General features: G+C 41.4%; 2 protein-coding genes across 3 annotated transcripts; both read left to right on the top strand.

Moving 5' to 3' along the window:
• The first annotated feature begins 283 nt into the window (after nucleotides 1-283).
• Nucleotides 284-9,891, top strand: adpgk (ADP-dependent glucokinase). Of its 2 annotated transcripts, none has more exons than XM_053426187.1 (8): nucleotides 284-519; nucleotides 3,185-3,428; nucleotides 5,325-5,550; nucleotides 5,664-5,726; nucleotides 6,372-6,492; nucleotides 6,614-6,810; nucleotides 7,587-7,685; nucleotides 7,802-9,891. In XM_053426187.1, the coding sequence occupies exons 2-8, from the start codon at nucleotides 3,202-3,204 to the stop codon at nucleotides 8,360-8,362; spliced, it is 1,494 nt and encodes a 497-aa protein (XP_053282162.1). In that variant the 5' UTR covers nucleotides 284-519; nucleotides 3,185-3,201; the 3' UTR covers nucleotides 8,363-9,891. The 2 variants fall into 2 exon arrangements, with proteins under 2 accessions (XP_053282162.1, XP_053282161.1); XM_053426186.1 differs by having other exon boundaries at nucleotides 7,799-9,891.
• Nucleotides 9,892-12,376: 2,485 nt separating this feature from the next.
• ppib (peptidylprolyl isomerase B (cyclophilin B)) lies at nucleotides 12,377-17,339 on the top strand. Its single transcript, XM_053426188.1, has 5 exons — nucleotides 12,377-12,635; nucleotides 13,877-13,990; nucleotides 14,555-14,648; nucleotides 15,200-15,384; nucleotides 16,922-17,339. Exons 1-5 carry the CDS (start codon nucleotides 12,501-12,503, stop codon nucleotides 17,042-17,044), a joined length of 651 nt encoding a protein of 216 aa, XP_053282163.1. The 5' UTR covers nucleotides 12,377-12,500; the 3' UTR covers nucleotides 17,045-17,339.
• The last annotated feature ends 3,452 nt before the right edge of the window (nucleotides 17,340-20,791 follow it).

Below are 20,791 nucleotides of genomic sequence, written 5' to 3'. Positions count from 1 at the left end.
TGACAGTTACAGGATTCTGACATGTGTGGAGTGATTCTCAATAGAAAGAGGATCTGAAACTCAATGTATGTGGAGATGTGTTTGAGGACTGTTTGCTAATACTATGAAAAGGCCTTAGACTTTAAGTATATTTAGTAAATTCATTTATGTCGATCTATTTATGTAGCCCTGTAGCTCTAACTCCTTTTTCCTTCTGAAGTTGTACAAAATGTTCTTAATAAAGTTTGAAAAAAGTCACTGGACGTACTGTATCCATGAGCAGGTCTGGTGCGCATGCGCAGAGCGATGGACGGAAGCCGGTGTGGCTCTCAGCTGTGTGTTAGTGCGTGTTTTGTTCTCAGCTCTTCAATGACTTGCACAGCCGGAGCTCAGTGAGACTCAGCAGCATCAGCTCTTCTCCTCCTCCTCCTCCTCCCAGCACCGGCAGCCTCCACCAGACTAATGCTGTGTGTGTGAAGTGTCGCCGGACTCTCCTCTTCCTCCTCACGGACAAACCCGAAGCCCGCAGTCACTTTGTCGGTACGTCCCGCTAACACGCATCCGTGAAGCCCCTTGGTTTGTCCGAGGCTCTGGGAAACAAACGGTGTCTAAAAGTGTCCTCCTCTGAATGAGCCGGCTGAGCCGAGCTGGCTAAAGCTACTGTCAGATTAGCTTTGATTGACTGAAGCCACAGATACACGCTGCGTGCTGGTGTTAGCATGCGAGCTAGGTGACTGAGTGAGTTTCCACGTTAGCAGGAAGTCAGCTGTAGCACTGTTTAGTAGGGATCAGGCTTCTCTCTCCAGTCCCATTGAAACTTAATGTCTGCGCTGCACTGTCCTTTTGCTTTCATTATGTGCCCGACTCATTACCAGCTGCTTCTCTTCATCTGTATGTTCTGTGTGTCTTCTCTGTGTCAGGCTCTCTGCAGGGCTGCCACTCTGCAGGCGTAGTTTAAAGTTCAATGCTCATGTTCTCCTCAGTGTGCTGTGACATAAACAGTCTCTCTCACGGGCTCAGTGAACTGGACCTGGTTTTCCGTGCAGGTGAAAATGTGGAGATCAGCTACTGAGTTAAAGACTGGATTAAAACAGGATTATCTGCAGGGGGGGGGGGAGTTTCTCGCATGCTGTGTAGATTGTACTGTAAAACAAACTGGGTGACACTTGATCAGGAAAACAGGTTAACACCCGGTGAGGCCTCCCTTGCTCTAAAAACACGTTTAGTTCTACTTGCACGTTGCTTTATCCCCCTGTGAGTAGCCATTAAATGATTGAGTTACTTGTGGACATGTTCAACGATAATAGTCATAGGCTGTACTGATTCATAGGTATTAAAGGTATAGTTCACCCAAAATGCAAATGGAGGGGCGGGTAAAGTTTTGGAGTCCACAAAACACTTTTGGTGTGTCACCGGCAAACAGTGTTGCAGCCAAATCCAATACAATTGAAGTAAATGGTGACCACTTCTTCAAATGTAAAAAAAAAAAACGAACAACAGAAAACAACAGAAAATGCCTCCACACTGCTGTCATCCCACTGCTGTAAGCCCCAACATTCAAATTCAAAGTCTTCCCTAGTGTGAATATCTGAGTACACTATTTCGAATACGTCTTATGTTCTAAGAGAGATAAAACATGTCCAGCTATTCACTTAAAACTCAGTAAAAGTCTGAACAAACCGTTTACCGTGGCAGGCATGCTTATTTAGTTTCGTGACCCCTCAGAATTAAAAAAAAATAGTGAAATGTGTACAATAATATAAAAAGCAACATTAAAAAGGACAGAAGTGTGTAGCTTTTTTAAATTTAATAGAATAATTGTCTCTGATCTGACAAGTTCAGGCGGTGTGTTCCAGATGTGAGCAGCATGAAAGATAAGAGCAGCTTCACCCTGTTTAGAGCTAACTTTAGGAACCATAGTAGATCTGAACCAGATGACTTGTGAGGTTGATGGACAAGCACTAAAAGTACATTCTTAGAGCCAGGGGCGTTGTTAGGATCATGAGACATCGGGGGCTTAGCCCAGGGGCGAACATTGACTAAGGGGGGTCCGGGGGGGTTGCCCCGGAGAAAATTTTGCACGTCAGTTAGTTAAATCCATCAATCTGGTGCAGTAGAATAGTTAAAATAAAAATGTCAGTCCTCAAATGCCTGCTGATTGGATGCAGACCATTGGGTGTGTGTCATGTCTCTCTGCTTTTTTGTCTTTTACTTAATCAGTTGCTAAAAAAGAGAGCATCAGTCCTAGCTTATCTTGCCTTACCTGGCTTGGTTTGTTATAGCATCATCAGATACAGTATGGTATTTCACCGCAAATTAGCATACAACTTTCAAAGCTTTCCTCACTTAGAGATGGTTGCTATCTATGCCAACGCAATGTGGATATGCTGCCCGTTCTATGGCCAGGGGAGAAACTGGAGCAATTCATCTAAATTTTCTAAAACATACATGACTGCTTTGGAAAAACGTTTGCTTTATAATCAGCGAATGTTATCGCGGGGCTATAATTAAAAAAAAAAATTAAAAAAATTTAAAAAAAAAAAAATTGATGCGAAATTGATCCGGGGCTATTCATAAAACATCCGGGGCTAAAGCCCCGGACGCCCAGGGCTAACGACGCCCCTGCTTAGAGCCACTAGTAGCCACCAGTGCAGTGATTTGAGAACCACTATGCTCTGTTTTTTCCTTTGTTCGAAATTTAGCAGATGTGTTCTTGATCTGATTCTTTAGATGGTTGAATGCAGATTTTTGCGACTGCACCAGTTTACCTTACTAATAGTTGTTCAAGGTACCTAGCAGGTATGTAAGTCCTCAACAGTCCTGTAGACTCTCTTCATGTAATCCCACAGTGACTCCATGATGTTGAAATCAGGGCCCAAACCATTTGAAGCAGGTTCTTCTTGTTTCTAAAAGAAAGTTCTCTCTTAAAGCTGCTCTCAGAGATGCAATGAACTCTGCATAATCTCCTGGCATTCTTCAAAGGGGCTGTGTGTGAAAAAGAAAAATGTCTGAGTGAGAGCCTCCGGACTTTCTCTAGAGTTTCTCCTGCCAGGCCCCTTGCAAAACCCTCAGATAATGTGTTATCCGTCACTTCTACACTCTGATGATTTCTGTGTGGTTGTGAATGCATCTGACCATTGAAACTCTGGAGACATTTCAGAGCCAGTTGTGCAGACAGGCTTTTAACTGTTTTCCTCTGTTGCAGGAGTGTGTGGGAGCATCATGTGGAGGAAGGCTTCAGCAGCGGCCCTGCTGGCTTTAGCTGTTGGATATTTCTACCCAGGCAGCTCGGAGCTGCCAGAGCAGATTCTGCAGTACATCAACCTGCCGGTGTTTTGGTCATCATCTCACACTCTGAGCAGCCAGAAGAGCACGGAGCAGGTGATCTCTGCTGCCTGGGAGACTCTCATTACTTTACCAACTCGCCAGTGGAGCAAAGTGGCCGTAGGGTGAGTGACCGAGCTACATTTTTTCACAGATCCTGTTTAGACCTGGTATTAACATCAATTCTGAGTCATCCCATCACAAGTGGTCAGCATGAAGTACATGCATCTTCAATGCATCCTAAGGTCTAACCACTCTTACCCAAACTCAGTACAAGTCGGATTATGTACTAAACTAAACCCCAGGACTCTACGGTATGAAGACTTGCATCCTCCGGTCTTGCGATAACAATCAAACTCCTGTTAGATCAAATAAATGGATTCGCTGAAGTGCTTTTACTTTGAAACGGGTTCTGGAACTGTTTGAAATACGTTTGTGACACATAAACATTGGGGTTCACTGCAGAATAAACTGAGAAACTTATCTTTCACCTGTGTTTAAATGTTTGTCGGATGAATGTATGTCACCAGCAAATAGTTGCAACACTTTCTGTATGCGTGTGTCAAAATGAAAGCACTCCAGCGTTTCTGTTGACGGATCCATTCTTTTGTTTAAAATGTTTTATTGTGAAATATTGTCAGGAACTGAAGATGCACAGCTTCATACTGTGTAGTACTGGTATTTACACATGACTACTTTTATATAAGGAAATAGTCATATTTATTGCCATATTCAAGGAAAACCCTGAATTCTTAAACATTGTACTGAAGTAGAAGCTCCTCTGCAAAACATATTGTTGAACTGAGAAACTAAATATTGTGCATGGAACAAATCTTGTAAATAAATATGAATTGATCTTAATGCGAATATTGTGCATTGCATAGATATAAGTTGCATTACTGCCTTTCTTTGTGTGTAGTCATGCTCGTACATTGAGCCTTTAACTGAAATTGCAGAAATAGTAAATATGACTCTCATACGTGTTTTTTTTTAAAGATATCAGAGTGGTAGATCTCGGCTTACGTTTTACTTGTCTAGATAATGTGAAACAGTGGATGAACTTAACACTGCCCACTTTTAATACCAGGTTTGAACAGGGCCTAGGAAATATCTTTCTTCAGCCTCAAAGCAGTTGCCTGGAGTTGGTAATCATTCCCACGTCAGTGCCCCTGCAGCTCCTCTGAACACATATACACGCATGTTGATAGGCTGCAGGCCGTCAGCTCTGCTAGTCACAAGGAATTTATTATCAAGGGTCAATCCCAGCTCGGAGGGCTTGGGCCAAGACGGGGCTCCCCCAGTGAATTATATTACTGTCTACACCTATAACCTATAGCCTTTAGGCTGCTTTAGAGGAGCCAGCACCCACATTAGCTTTTGTTTAAAATAGGGGGAAGGTAAGGATTAGCTGGAACTGAAGGACTGCCCACAGTTTGTTTCTACCAATGAGAAAAGTAAAGTGAGAAATGACTTAAAATGTAGAATATTTCAAAGTGAATCAGAATATGTGGCTGGGGTACATTTACGAGAGCGGTTTAGCCCGCTGCAGTTAATAGAGTGACTTATACATGTTTCTGTGTTAGATGTTAGAAATAACTAAAATGTTATTGTGTCAAATGTCTGGTGTTATGTCAAATGTATATGTGTAAAGAAATAGTAATTGACTAATCCATCAGTTTTTTGCTGCTCATCTATTTTTTATTTTCTGTGTATTGCTGGGAAGTATTGTGACCTACAGCTAGGAAAAATGTCAATATTTACAAATCATTTTCAGCCTAAATATTCTTACTGGCTTATATGATATTTAAAAGTTCTTGAATTTAAACTGATGAACCTGGAGATATCTGGTTTTTACAAGCAGACAATGTGACTTTTTAACTCATTTGTCTGTATCTTCCTTTAAAACCTGTATTCTATATTTTGGATTATTAATAATTCCAGTTTAAATTTAATACATTTTTATCTTATTAATAACTCGTAAGTGTTTCTCCATACCTGTGATGGTGTCCTCCCCGGTTCAGGGTAAATGCTTGTGTGGATGTGGTTGTCTCTGGAGTGGGACTCCTGCAGGCTCTGGCTGTGGACCCTGGCACCGGCCTGGATCATGAAGTGTTACACTCCAAAGAGGACTTGAAGGAGGCCTTCATCCATTACATGGGGCGTGGAGCAGCCGCTGAGCGCTTCTTCAGCGATAAAGAGGTCTTTCAGTGGATCGCACGAGCAGCTGCAGAATACCCCGGTGCAAAGGCAAGACGACCTTAGTCCTTAAACTTTCTCAAAAGACTAAATTATTTTAATTTTTGTTAATCACTTTGTAAATTACCCTCACTCTGATCAATTTTACTTTTGTCCTTTTTCAGCTGTATGTGGGAGGGAATGCGGCCCTCATTGGTCAGAAGCTCGCCACCTACCCTGACCTGACGGTATGATTCTACTTCTGTCACAAACTCTTAACCTAAATTAATGAACTATTAAAAGTTTGAGTGACCCCTAATTAACCATCACTGATTTAATGCAGCTAGTTGAACCGATATCAGGTATTTCAGCAGTACAGAGTAATGTTTGAGTGCCTCTCTTTGCAGAAATCCATAAACTAAAGAAATGATGAACATGAGAAAAATGTAATATTCCTGCAATACCAGAAGCTGCAATCTCAATACTGCATTTCTAAAACCCAAGTTTTAAAAGTTTGTTCCACTTAAATTCTAGCAATTTCTGTCTTGCAACGTTAGGTGGCAGAGTAATGAAGAATTTGATGTTAGATCTGAAATGTGGTCCTGAAAGTGCAGCCTCCGGTAGTTCAGAAACCCGGTGTCGAAAAATGGGAACCATATCACAGGAGAACAAGTTTTTATTCGATAAAAAGTTGTACTTTGCAACCATGTGGACACAGAATTATAAAACAATTCAGAATACCTGAGTTAAGAAATATAATTGTATTGATACAAAATATTCGTCTAAATCCCCATATTATACAAAACCATTGGAAAAATAGAATGATTCCACTACATGATTTGATTTGTTGAGTTTGTGATCGTGGTTGAGTGTCAGTATTTTTCACACCCCAGGTTTTGTTATGTGGTCCAGTCGGTCCTAAACTACATGAGATGCTGGATGAGCAGATTGTCGTCCCACCAGATTCTCTTCAGGAGATGGATGAATATCACCTTATTCTGGAATATAAAGCAGGTAGAGCGAGAGAACACCCTGCACCTCCTTCCGTATCTGTTGTTCTTACCTTGATCCCTGTTAGATCCCTGTTAATGTGTGTAATACAACAGTGGTGTCTGGTCTTGTTCACTGTCTGTAGGTGAACAGTGGGGCTCAACTCGGGCACCTCAAGCCAACCGCTTCATCTTCTCTCATGACGTGTCCAACGGGGAGATGAGCTCACTGGAGACGTTTGTGGCGAGTCTGGAGGAGTTTGAGCCTGAGCTGGTGGTCCTGTCGGGGCTCCACATGATGGAGGGTCAGGGCAGAGAGCTTTGGGAGGAGCGGCTGAAAGAGGTCACTTCAATAGATCAAACTTCAATCGCTGTATCGGAGCAAAAACATGTCTGCTTTTTTCATAGATGTTTGATAATTCTGTGAAAAGTAAAGATGAAGGATCATTCATATGTTCTTCTAGTTTATGGTAGTGAATGTTAATGAAAAAAGTTAGTATTTAATATAATGTGCACACAGAATACGAACAACAACATGGACAATACAAACTGTCTGTTCTGAGTAAATTATTAGACACCTGCCTTCGTTCTAAACAAACCTCCTAAAGAAAAAAAAAATCTTCTCCACCCTCAAAATGGGAAAACAGAAAAAAAAGCAACACATGAATTAACAACAGCCAATACAAATTTATTGTGTTGTCAAATTCAATTTATATTGACACTGCTTGAAAAGCTCCACATTTTAACCACAACATTAGAAACGTGTCTTATTTGTTAGCTCTTTAAGCAACAACCACTCTTCAACTACTTCAACCACTTCTCAGATCCTATTTACTCCTCTGTATTGAAAAGGGTTTTTTCACAGAGCCTTGGAGTGACTTTGACTTCGCTTTGAACATATTTGTTATTATTTCACGCTTGATTTTGCGCTAAAGAAAGAAATTCTCTGCTGTGGCTCTTTTTAAAACCTGCATACTTTTATTTGAGCAAGTTCTTCCTGTATTATTTAAAAAACTGGATTAATAATCTACATTGTGAGTCAACAGTTATGTTTTGTTATTATGGACAAAATGTCTGCATGGTCATACAGCAGTGACTAAAATTGCTTCCTCTTTCCAGGCTGTGTCGGCCATATCTGACATCCGTAAAGATATTCCCATCCACCTGGAGCTGGCAAGCATGACCGACAAAGACTACATGAACAGCATCATGCAGGAGGTACATGTGGAAAACAGTTCACCGAGTCCCTGTCACAGCAAAGATCCAAATTTCACTGATCCCTAAAGAGGTCTGTATATTTAACATTTCGTGTTTTGCCTGTTTCCTGTTAGCAGGTTATGCCCATTGTCAGCTCCATCGGACTGAACGAGCAGGAGCTGCTCTTCCTCTCTCAGGCCGGCGAGGGGCCTCATGCAGACATGGAGGCCTGGAAAGGCATCCCTGATGTGGGGCAGGTCAGCGACATCCTCCTCTGGATCCTGGAGCAGCATGGCCGCACCGACCCATCGTCGGAGGCCGACCTCACTCGCATTCACTTCCACACACTGGCTTACCACATCCTGGTTACAGTGGAGGGGTACTGGGCGAATGAGGCGGCAGCAGTGATGGCTGGAGCACGAGTGGCCAGCAGTCAGGCCTGCGGGCTCCAGTCGGTTGATATTAGCAAAGTGGAGCTAAAAGCCCCGCTAGAATTTCACAGCTCGCACTTTGAGCCGCGAAAGAAGTTGTCTCTGAACCCAGCAGAGCCTGTTGTGGTGTGGCGGCGCGGAAACGTCACTTTCCACCTCACACCGGTACTGGTCTGCAAACAGCCGCTTCGGACAGTTGGGCTCGGGGATGCCATCTCAGCGGAGGGACTAGTTTACTCAGAGTTGAAGACCCAGCAGCCCTTCTGAGGTTTGCTTCAATGTGACACTGTCTGGAAAATGTTGATGGGATGTGATGAGAAGACCCAGTGACGTTCCCCCTGCAGTCGCAGCTGTAGTTGTTGGGTTGGAGTCATGTCTCTGAACCAGTTCAAACCTCTGTGTCCTGAGCCAGGTTCAGGGGCGTCCTTCCCAATGTGCTGAATGGCGACAATTTAAATCCTGCCTGATGACTCCTCCAGTCTGCTTTAGTCTCCTCTGTCCTCCCTCCTCTTACACCCACTGGCTGATGTAGAAACTGGGGCAGAACCCAACAGAGCTGGATCTGACTGGGCTGTGAGGTGGCCGGACTCTTTGCACATGGCTCAGATAAAAGCCATCTTCACAAACTCCTAAGAGTTTTGTCGGCTCGCACCTAATTTACATTTACCTGCATATCTTCAGTACGCTGTGCCTTTGGAAAATATAAAGTTATTGTTAAAATATTTTATTTCTATTTCAGAGCCAAGCAAATTAATTCTCCCTCAGATACATATAAACACACACTTAAGTAAAATAACTCTAAACTGAAGAGCATCTTACTATACGGTAGAATCTAAGTGGTATTCTGGATGTTCTTTGTATCTCGTCAACTTTTGGTGCATCCACTTCAAATTGAAACGTTCTTTCTCCCACTGGTGTCGGACTTGTCCACACACACACACTTGATGTTTATGCTACTTTTCCTGAAAGGATGAACTAATACTAGTGAGTGAGACAGCTTTTGTGTTTTCTCAGTTTTTTGTCCAAACATGCCAAATTTAACGATGCTTCATTTTGGAAACTCCACAAAGCACAGACAACAGTTATCATCTCTGTTGTTTGTACATTTCTGATGCAGAGTTGTTATCTTCGTTTTCAAATAATATACTGAAGTGTTACACGCTTAAATCCCAACTTTTATGCAGTAAAGCTCAGATTCAGTTGGCAGTTAGTTAAGGGAGAATAAAACTTGAAATTGTGGTGTAGGACACATGTTATCAGGGTTACTGTTGTTTGTACAGATTTTTTCTTTTCATGTATTGATTTCTCACGTCTAAAAATGTGATAATGTAACACGATTGGCTAGGAAATCTGAAACGCTTCCAGTGTAAGAAACCTGATTTGAAATGTTAGCATATAAGCAAATTTGCTGTTGCGTGGTTCGTTTTCTTTTTTTATTTCCTAAAACGCCTGCATCATGTCAGAAGTACAGTATGTAACTGTCAGAACAATGTGTATTGTATACCTCAACTTGCCACTGAAGGCATGCAATAATAATAGTCTTAATGCAAATGTACAACAGAGAGATGTATGGCATTCAGCGGATTCAATTCTTTGCACTATTACGTAGTGGTAGGTGTGCCTGCAAAGGTGAATGTAACCATAACCCTCCCCCCCAACACCCCATTTTTTTTTTAGCAAGTACAATCTATTCAACTTTACTCACTTCATTGTTCGTCTCATCTTTTTAACAATTAAAACTGTCGACAAGTGTAATTTACTTGTAGTAGTCATTAAAATGTGTATAAACAGTAGAATTTGGCTCGTTTGTGATTGTGTCGCTGCAGAATATGGAATATATTTGTAGTTATTGTTGAAATTATTTGTAATCAAGTTTTTGAATGAAAAATCAATGTGTGACTATTTTAAAATAATTGTCAAAAACTTGTGCTCTGGGAAAAAGTATTGAGATTTTTTGCGATTCTTATGGCAAAGCCTGCCAAAAACATCCCAGTTCAATGTTTGCTTATCTTGCGGGGATTCGGTTGATTGAGAATTTGCTCATGATAATGCACCAATACATTACAATTTCTAGATCCTTTTACTGAGCCTGGCATTAATCCTGAGACCCAGGAGTTTTTTGTGAGATGCAATTTTGAGAAGTTGGAGGATGCAGCTCTAACGTTGCAAATGTGGTGAAACGGGTTCCACAAAATATTTGTAGCCATCGGAGCGTTGAGACTCCCCAGTATTTATACAGTATGGATGGTCAGTCTTCTGCGACCTCATATCAGACATGTTCAACAAACATTTAAAAGAATGTCTCATATATATTCTTTTTCATGGTTTACATTTAAATCATCTACCTAGTAGGCAGGATGCAGGAGGAACATCATGGAAAAGGATCTTGTTGGGCCTTTATGGACTTTGCTTTATCGTTTGCAGTTCCAGGACCTCAGCTACGTGGATCATGATGGTAGATCAGGATCGTATTGGCATCTGATAGTGAATAGTGGCGGTAGTGGATTAGATCGAGTGGCAGCCAATGGTGGATCACAATTGGTAGATCCTGATGATGGACTGGATTATGGTGGCAGCTGATCAAGTATTTTCAACATTACTCTACCATTAATGATATCTCCTCAATTGATTTACTTTCCATTATTTTTATAACTGTTTCCTCTAATCAATGTTATAAATACTATTGTAGGTTACACGTGGCATCTATTGCACTTCTGTCCATCCTGGGAGAGGGATCCTCATATGTGGCCCTCTGAGGTTTCAGGTAGTGATAGTATTTCCTTGCTCTTGTTAAGGGTTAAGGATGCAGGATGTTAAGCCTTGTTAAGCCCTATGAGACAAATTGTGATTTGTCAATATGGGACATACAAATGTAATTTGATTGAGTAGAAATGATTAGTTGACTACTGTGATGGAAGTCTGGAAATACAAGAGGCTGGAACACCATATTTGTCTTTGTGTATTTTAATAGGGGCTTTCTGCAGAAAGGATCAACACAGAGAGTCACAAGGATCTCAGAGTGAAGATGCAGGACAGTCAAATGTAAGGATCTTATATAGGAGGACTAGGGCTATCTCTCAGAACCAGTTCAGACTGGTTCTGTAGGCGCAGGTTAAGAGAGGAATCTAAACACAAGGAACTGATTTACATATGTTTCCTTTGGAGATAATCAGAATCAGAATCAGAAGTATTTTATTGCCAAGTAGGTTTACACTGTACACTACAATTTGCTCTGGTAATTGGTGCTTACAATTAACATAGAAACATAAAAACGCAATAAATACAACATACATAGGAAAGCAATGAAAAATAGAAAACCAGTATATATTAACTCACTGTTTACTTCTTCTTTACTCACTTTATCCAATATCTATACAAAGTAACATTTATTTCGACATAAACATTTCTGAATAAAAATATATAAAAGATAAAAGATGTAAAAAGTGATATGCAAAATGCAAAACAGTAAACAGTGTCCGATTGCAATATGCAATGTAATGCAGTATAGTGTAATATGATGTAATGTGTTAATTTAACACATCCTAAAGGTGTGGGGGCGGAATAAAAGTCTGAGTCAGGTGGGGGTCCCGGGCCTTTGGAGAGTAAATAAGTGTTAAAAAAGGGTCTGACAGTTTTCAGGTCACAAACAGTTCAGACCATTAAACAGTTCAGGTCATAAAGTATTTGGACAGGTTGAATATGTATGTACATATAGATCATAAAACTTACTTTTCAACTACAACAAAAGTTTCAACCATACTTAGTTAATTTGTCCAATACACTACTTGGGAGTGGTCATGATGATTCACTAGCTCTGCCAAGTTGGTTATGATTTCACCCCTGTCCCCTTATTTGTTGTATTATCTTCACTGGAACACGTGTAACCTGCTGGTGTGCTTCTCTGCAGGTGTTAAAAATAGCTTGGTACTGCAAGTCTGTGCATTTTGTTTTATTATTATTATAATATCTCTGCTTGGTTGAATTACCTATTGTTGCGAGTTCATTAACTTGTAATAGCTCTCAACACTATGTCCAGTGTGTGGAAGGTGCCCAGCCCAAAATCCTAATTAATCCCACCCCCCATCCTAGCAGTGGCTCCGGGCCTGCATTCCGTCGGTTGGAGTTTCTCTGTCACTTCCCTGATAAAACCTGAATACATGGCGCCGGTACGCGGCTGCAGCTGATTGGCTCAGACGCTGCCAAGACGTGCACCAATCAGAGCTCAGTGCGTCAGCGGCGCTCTCACACAGCGCTCTACGGAAGCCGCGAGGGCGGAGCGGCAGCGGCTGCAGTCTCCACCCAGGACCGCCATCCCTGCAGACTGTCCCCCCTCCCTGTCCCGGATCTTATAAAGCTAACGGAAAACTCAGGCCGTTCTCTCGGGCCGCTCGCACACTTCTTGTTGATGGTTAGGCTCTGCGAGAGAAGGATGAAGTTACTCGTCGCCGTCACGATCATCGTGGGGTCGCTCATTTTCCTCGCCTTCCCCAATGGCTCGGCCGCGGACGAGAAGAAGAAAGGGCCCAAAGTAACCGCGAAGGTAAAGGCGCCGTCACCGGGAAATCACAGCGAACCACCGGACGCTAGCTGCCCTCAGAGCCACGTCACTGTCTTGATTAGCATTTAGCTGTGGACATTCAGGATCCTCTGTGCTACTGAGCTACCCTTGGCTGCTGTTAAACCTTTCCACCGACATTGTAATCCTCACACGCTAGCAGGCTAGCCTCTGCTTGCAGTATGAATACAGCTAAATGGCCGACAGGGGTTAGCCCAGTGGAGCTAGCTACAGTCTCCTGCTCTGTGCAGACGCTTCCATTTAACTCTGCTCCACGTCGCTTAACGCTTTGGTCTCAGCTGCAGGAGTTGAGCTAACACACACACGTCTCCTGCTGTTGAGCCCACTGGGCTGCAGCTCAGGTCCCCTGCAGGTGAACATAGTGGGTGCAGCAGCCGCGTCCACGTCTACAGTGATCGTGAAGCTGTGATCTGACACAGAGGCTTTAGGTTTCTGGATCTGACCTCCTCTGTCTCAACACCTGAAATAACCTGAGAGAGACTCACAAGGCCAAATCTAATCTATTACACATGCATGTCTGTTGAAGACGAGCACCTCTTGCGTAGGAGAGATGATTTTAAGACATTATAGTCCGTCTTTGCAGAGGGGCACTGAAGAGAAAAGCGTTTTGTGTTTAGGTCATAAGAGGCGCTTAACTCCTGGATAACCTTGCATGAGAAGATCAGAGCTTTAACAGTTAGTCGATTAAACAAAGAACTGGCGATATGCAGATTTACATTTTAGTCCTTTGTTCAAACCTCTCAAATGGGACAAGTTGCTGCTTCTCTTTGTCAGACTCAGTTAATTGAAAATCTATGGGGTTTGACTTGTACGTTTAATAAAAGACATTTGAAGACACCAGCTACAATGGTAATTCCTCACATCAGTCTGACCTCACAGAGGAAAAGGTTCATCATGAACTAGTGGACATCTTGAATGATAATGAAAACAATTAAAGTTGCAGCCTTACAAATTCTGCAAGCCCTTACACTTATAAAGCTTCATTCAAACTCCATTTAAAACGAAAAAAGAGGAGGGCACTTATTGATGAATGACATTTTATTATGATATGGGTAATGTCTCTGAGATAAATCCTCATCCGCTGTACAATTATGCCAAGCCATCCATTTTGATACACAATAACAATATTGCTACAAAAAGTGAAAAAATAAATTTTCTTCCTCACTTTAGTATAAACTGACTCCTTATCTTTCCATCTTTTCCAGGTGTACTTCGACATTAAAATCGGAGATGAAGATGCAGGAAGAATTGTCATCGGTGTGTTTGGGAAAACTGTTCCCAAAACTGCTGACAACTTTATCATGCTGGCAACAGGAGAGGTGAGTGTGAATTTTACCCCCACATTACCTTTCTTTTCAGCTGGTCTTAAATACCTCTTAAATAAATAAACATTCATGTGGCATTCCTTCCCTCCCTATGACATGTAGTAAAACCACAGACTTCATCTATAATCATTTCTGTCATAAGTCGGTAATAATGACTTTATTTCTTATCGACTCTGACGGTGAGCTGGGTACAGCTCTGGGTCGATCCCTTTTGCGAAAAGTTTTTTTCTTAATAAATATACAAAGACAATTTGGTTGCTGGCACTTTATTTCCACATTTCCATCACAGTGAGAAATTGACACACAGTTGGGACATAACGTGCTCCCAAACGTCGTCATCCTTCACTGACATGACTGTGCATCAACTGTGATGGAGAAGATCCATTTACACACATTAATTTACCTGAATGACACATCACTATGTCCTGGAGACTCACTTTTGAATCATTAAAAGTCATTTGACCTACTTGGTGTAAAATATAAAATACTGGCAGTTGCTCCTGTTTAAGATTTGTCCAGTTTTGTTTATTGTTTTTTATTTTTGTTTTGTTTAAACAGAAAGGATTCGGTTACAAGGGCAGCAAATTCCACAGGGTCATCAAGGACTTTATGATCCAGGCCGGAGACTTCACCAGAGGAGACGGCACTGGAGGTAAGATGGCCACTAACGCATAAAGAACTTTATTTACAACTTGACTTTCATATTTATTACATGAGTGCCATTCTGAACACACTGGCTTCGTTTGCATCAGAAGCAGTTCTTTCAAAGCTGTCCTGAAAATGTCCAATTCCAATTGTGTACTTCAACACTTTCTATGTATCTGTATTATTTCTATACACAGTAGAAGATCTCCAACAATCCTCTGAGCATCTAAGCTTTCCCGAATTTATGTGTCTAGCGTTTGTTTGTTTTTTATGACCTAATTGCAGAGAAAAAATATTTTACTAAGAAGAGTTGTATTATCTGAAAGGAGCTGTTTCCCAAGTGTCATTGTTTGCCAATAGTCAGATGCCCATATTAAGAGTTCCGGTTCAGTATTCCAAAAATTAAATGTCATCAAATAAAGCGAAGTTAAACATTTGGCAGCAATTAAGTAAACAGAGTGATGCAAAGGTCACAGAGAGTGAAAGCAACGAGAAACAATCATCCTGGAACAGATTTTCGAAATGAAACACATATTGTTTCCCCCCCCCCCCCCGAAGGCAAGAGCGTCTATGGAGATCGTTTCCCCGATGAGAACTTCAAGCTGAAGCACTACGGCCCCGGATGGCTCAGCATGGCCAACGCTGGCAAAGACACCAACGGCTCCCAGTTCTTCATCACCACAGTCACGACCCCGTGGCTGGACGGCAAACATGTGGTCTTTGGAAAAATTCTGGAGGGCATGGTGAGTGTCTGGTCTGGAGGTGATCATATTAAGTACTTGGGTTGAATGAGAGTTCCATGTTGGTGTCTGAACAACCAGATCTGAAGGGTAGAGTTTGCTGTTCTCAGGAAGAAGTTGCATCTAGTTAGTTGTCTACATATCTACAGTAACTAATTAGATGGCACAAATGGCAAAGAGGGTTTCAGAAAACAATAAACTCCAGTTCCTTCTGGACGCCCTCGTCAAGTGCACCACGATTAGAAATCATAGCAAAGTGATATGTTATTAGGGACGGGACTCGGCAGGGACCTCATGATACGATACATTCACGATACTTAGATGGCTATACGATATGTTTGCGATTCTGTAAGTATTGCAATTCGATATTACGATTTCTTGTTATTTTTTTTATAATTTTTTTTTTACATTATATAAATACTGGACAATATTTCAAATATTGACATTAACTTAATGACTGCCGGGTAGCCAATAAATAAAAAATAAAAAATGTGCCCTATTATTTTATAGTCCCTGTCAACTGCAGACAAACTGACAGATTAAGAAATGTTTGCCACTTAGGCTACTTTTAAACAATAAATTAAAGGTAAATTAAATAGAATGTATAAAAGTTTACTTAAAATATAAACTTTGAAATAAACAAAAAGTAGGCTATGCTTCACTGTTGTTTGCATGTAGGCTATGCAAAGCTAGGGCTTGGATACGTTTAGATTCTTGTGCAAAAACAAGAGCTGGTCAACATGCTCTGGGCTGAGGTTGGTCCTCCCCCCACATATCACACCCCCCATATATAACCCCTCTTCCCCCCCCCGTATAAAACCAATAAATATATATATTTTTTTAAATCGATTTGGGAGGCAGCGTGGCGATTTAAAATCGTCATTCATAAGAATCGCAATTCGTAACCGAATCAAAAAAAATGTTTTCCCTCCCTAGTTGTCATGAATTGAACCTGGTCGGCTTTTGTTACCACTCTGCCTCTGCACAGGATGGACACGCTTGAATGACAGTTGCGTCTAAATATTAATCTGCAGGGGTTCAGTCCAGGGTTGTTTCTTTGATGTACTAAATATTTCAAGAGCTAAATCTCCTTTTATAGCTTGATTTTCGTTTTTTTTGTACATAAATGCATCAGTAATAATTGAAATATTTAAATAAGAGGGGGCAATTCTCTACCACGAGAACAATGATGCTCTTACCCTTTAAGTTTTATATACAATTTACTGATCGTTTTTAAAAGGATCTTAAGTTTGTTGTCAGATTGTTGTATAGCTAATTTGACGCAACTAAAGAATCTTAGTACTTCCACCAGTGAGGTTGTCAATGTCGTGGATAAAGCAGACCACCATAAGAGCCATACATTGTCTGTACAAACTGTAAAAAAAGTCAACTGTAAAATTATCATAAGACATCAATTTGTCTGGGCTCGACACTTTGTCTAATTATGATTGTGAATAAACACGTTGTGTAAATATCTTATTGAATAAGCTTTTAATCTGACTGAACCCTTCTAACAATCTCCTTTTTTGGTTTTCTCCAGGATGTGGTCAGGACGATCGAGGCCACAAAGACAGATGGTCGTGATAAGCCCCTGAAAGACGTTACCGTCCACGACTGCGGCAAAATCGAAGTGGAGAAGCCGTTCGCAGTGGCCAAGGAGTAGAGCGCCGCTGAGGGGAGCAGCTCAGTGGAGAACAGGACATAGGGGGGGGATTTTAGGGCACATCCTGCCGGCCACTCTGACTAATCACTAACAGACCTGTGGTCCTGGAGAAATGGCTTCAGATCATTCATGTCAGTGGCCGCCATCTTAACGCACTGGAAGAGCATTAAAATCAAGCAATCAAATGGGGTCCATTCACCAACGAGCATTCCAAGGTGCACTTAACTGTTCATTGAGGTTTTATTTTATTTTTTTTCTAAAAGAAATCTTCAATAAAGATTACAAGTTTTGTTAATTGTTGCTTTCTGTTTTTATTCACATCTCCCTGAGAGGTGCACAAGTTCAGGTGTTTACACTCAGCTGCAATAAAAGCTAAGATGTGATGGAGTTTTATAGAAGTAGAAAGTCGTGTAGAAATAAATGACTGGGATGTTTTTGGTAAATGGCTGGACACCTGAATTAAAACTGCATTCAATACTTTTAAACACAGAGAAATAGTCATTGAGATGCATGGCAACTATATGCACCCAAACAAATCTTATCTGCATTACAATTGATTCTGTATACTTTATATCAGAAACAACATTTTAAAAGCTTCACAAGAGAAAATTGGGTGAATTTCATGCAAATCAATAAGTCACCATCTAGAATACCACTGTGGAGCCCATACTTCCACCAAGGCCCAACACTCACATTTCATTCTCTAGATCCTGATTTTTTTTGGATCTGCACAAAAATTGCACACACTTTGAATATCACTTAAACATGACTGATTGTTTGTTTTCATCAAGCAAAATCAACAATAAATTTGCCTCTCACAACCGTTCTCACAAAATCCTGGATCTGCCCTCTGATTTGCATCCCCCCCCAAAATGAGTGGGTTCTTTCCTGACACATACCATGTCCTATAAGTGTCATGGTAATCTGTACTAGTATTTGGAAATCCTGCTAACTATCTGACAAATATTCTCCTTGTCCATAAACAAGGGTAAACATCTCACCGTATTCACTGCCAGATGCACCGGACTCCGGTATCAAGAGCTGTCTGTGAATACCAGACAAAAAGTCATCGAAGGATCCACTGTGACGGTGAAGCCGTCAGTAGAAATGACATGTTTGAGTCAAGAGTAAACAGCCATAACCATGTAAACCTTTCTCAAAACACTTGTGCTTACTATTTTGCAGAAGTGACTATTAATAGCTCAGTGACACTTTTTCTAAATGAAGGTCTCAATCTGCCCGGCAGGGGGCGCCCTAGCACCAAAGATATCAACTTGACAGCAGATCATAGGCCGTCTACTGTATGTGGTTTCACATGTGATTTTAGTGCAATAAAAATGAGGCATTGTGCATTTCTGTGGTTCTTCCTCTCGTCATGATTGGTTTGCACACTAACTGCCTTCACTTGTTTGTTTCACTTCTATCACACATCGTCTCCGGGGAATGAAGGTTTGAGCACTGAGAACAACCAACATGTTTTGTGTGTTAGTTTTACTGCAGCAGGACGGCACAGCTCATGTTGATGTGATATCTGATCTATTTGACATATTCTGCAAAAACCACTCATCTGGAGCTTCAGGCATGTTCAAAGTGAAACTTTACACACATGTTCTAGTCTTTTCTGATGTACTTGCTGATTTATTATTAGTAGTAGACTGAGGGCTACATGTTTTTATTTGTTAGCCATGTTAATAAAATACTGCAAATACCATCTATCTCTGATAAATAATCAGGAACCAAAATTTGGAACATTTATTCCCTTGGAGCCATTTTTAGAAGCAGTGTCTGGAAACATGGAGGCCATGGGAACAGCGCGGGTTGAGGGAATGTGGTTCCTAAATATGACTGACCTCATCCACCTCTGACAACTCATCTGTGGGAGTAATCTGAAATGTACGTCCCCAGTTTCAACATTCACAGGAAAAAGGTCTCATTTTGCTTGTAACACTGGGCCTTATTAAAACTAGAAACAACACACTGGGGGTGATTGCCTCCACCAACCAGTGCAGTTTCAGTTCAACTCCTTCTTTTTTCCAGACTCATGAGGTCTCAGATCTGACCACTGAAATCACATCAGTTCATCTTTGAGTGCAAGTTACAACTGGTCAACATTTTGAGATATTCACGAAAGACAGACTTGAAATATCAGGTTCAAGAGGCCAAAACATTGACCTTGAAATTCCTGAGTCCGTGGGGCTGTTTGTGCCAGATGTAATGAAATTCCCATATGGGTTTCCTTGATATATCATGTTCACAAGAGCATGAGGTCAACCTGAGACCACCAAAATCTAATCAGTTCTTCCCTGAGCCCAAGTAAACGTTTTTACCAAATTTGAAGACAGTCCCTCAACACATTCCTGTCAGGGTGGGCAAAATGGCAAGCGTGAACCCAAAAGCACGACACTGGAGCAGTCTTGGGAATAGCAAAGTCCTTGTTTAAAAAAAAGAACAGGGGTCAGAAGCGGGGCAGACAGTCAGATGTAGCGAACAAATCCAATGGGGAGCAGGCAAAAATGGGAATCCAGGGTACAGAATGAAAAGCCCTTCAAATAGGTATAGTATTTGTTACAGGATTAAAAGGCTCAGGTCAGACTGATGGATGGATGGGTCAGTAACAATTCAAATTTGACCATGAAAGAGTTATTTACTTGTTTCAACAGAGATGTCCAAATTCAGCTGCCATTCAAATTCATTTAGCAAAGATGCAGTCATTCCATCATCTTAACCCCCATATTTAATCTGAACCCAAAACCATGGTGATAATGTGTTCTGCTGATTTCTGGTTGCGTTTTTCATAATGCACTGAGAGACTTTTTTGTGCTTTTAGTCATGATACACAACTGTCCTCATTTTCGTGATGATCAGTGAAAGCTAAATGAGGGGCTTTTCCGTAGGTGGCGCTGTTGAGCCATTTTGCCACGCCCACTTCAAATTACTCCTGAATGCAATTACCTTTTTGGACTTGTACTCCAAAGTTTCGTTTTTACTATGTTTAGGCCCTGAAAAGGCCAGAAAATGGAAATGAGAAAAAGATTTCAATTTCAGTAGGGCCTCCCACCGCTCGGTGCAATTTCTACAACGTCTAGGACTGCAAAGCAGCACTGAACGTGCCCGAGCACATGCATTTTGAAGCGTTGCATGCGTTTTGCACACTGCGACAAGGATCCTGTGTCCGTCACGTGATGTCGATCCTTGCCTGCTAATTGCTCATTACGGTCAACGCTATCAATTGCACATCACACTGTGAACATTTTATATAAATTGAATGATAGTTGTAAAGCAAAGCTAATTTCCTGTTGCCAGTAGGTGGCGCCATCGGTATTATTACATATAGACTAATAGAGCTGCTCAAGTAGGGGCTCTGATGTAGAGTGGGCAATGTTGTGTCAATTGGACAATATAACAACAAATAGCGCCACCAACTGATCAGTAGGTGACGCTATGACCCTGAGGATATTGACACATAGAGCTGTTCAGGTTTGGACTCTGATCATGAGACAGAAGTTTGGTGGTAATAGGACAATGCAGAGTGGAATTATGACAACATCGTCTCCTATGACGAAGGATGAACCTTCACCGTACCTCAATGTTTACAAGGTTTGAGGAAATGTCCCAATTCTGAGAGAGAGAGAGAGAGAGAGAGAGAGAGAGAGAGAGAGAGACGTCACCTTTACAAGATATCAACGATTCCTTTGATCTATGACCACTGTCACTGCAGGAGCTGAGTTGTTTGTTGACGGCTCAGCA

The sequence above is a fragment of the Pleuronectes platessa genome, chromosome 7 (genome assembly GCF_947347685.1).
Source record: "Pleuronectes platessa chromosome 7, fPlePla1.1, whole genome shotgun sequence".
In the NCBI taxonomy this organism is placed as follows: Eukaryota; Metazoa; Chordata; class Actinopteri; order Pleuronectiformes; family Pleuronectidae; genus Pleuronectes; species Pleuronectes platessa.
This window is presented reverse-complemented; position numbering and strand designations above follow the sequence as displayed.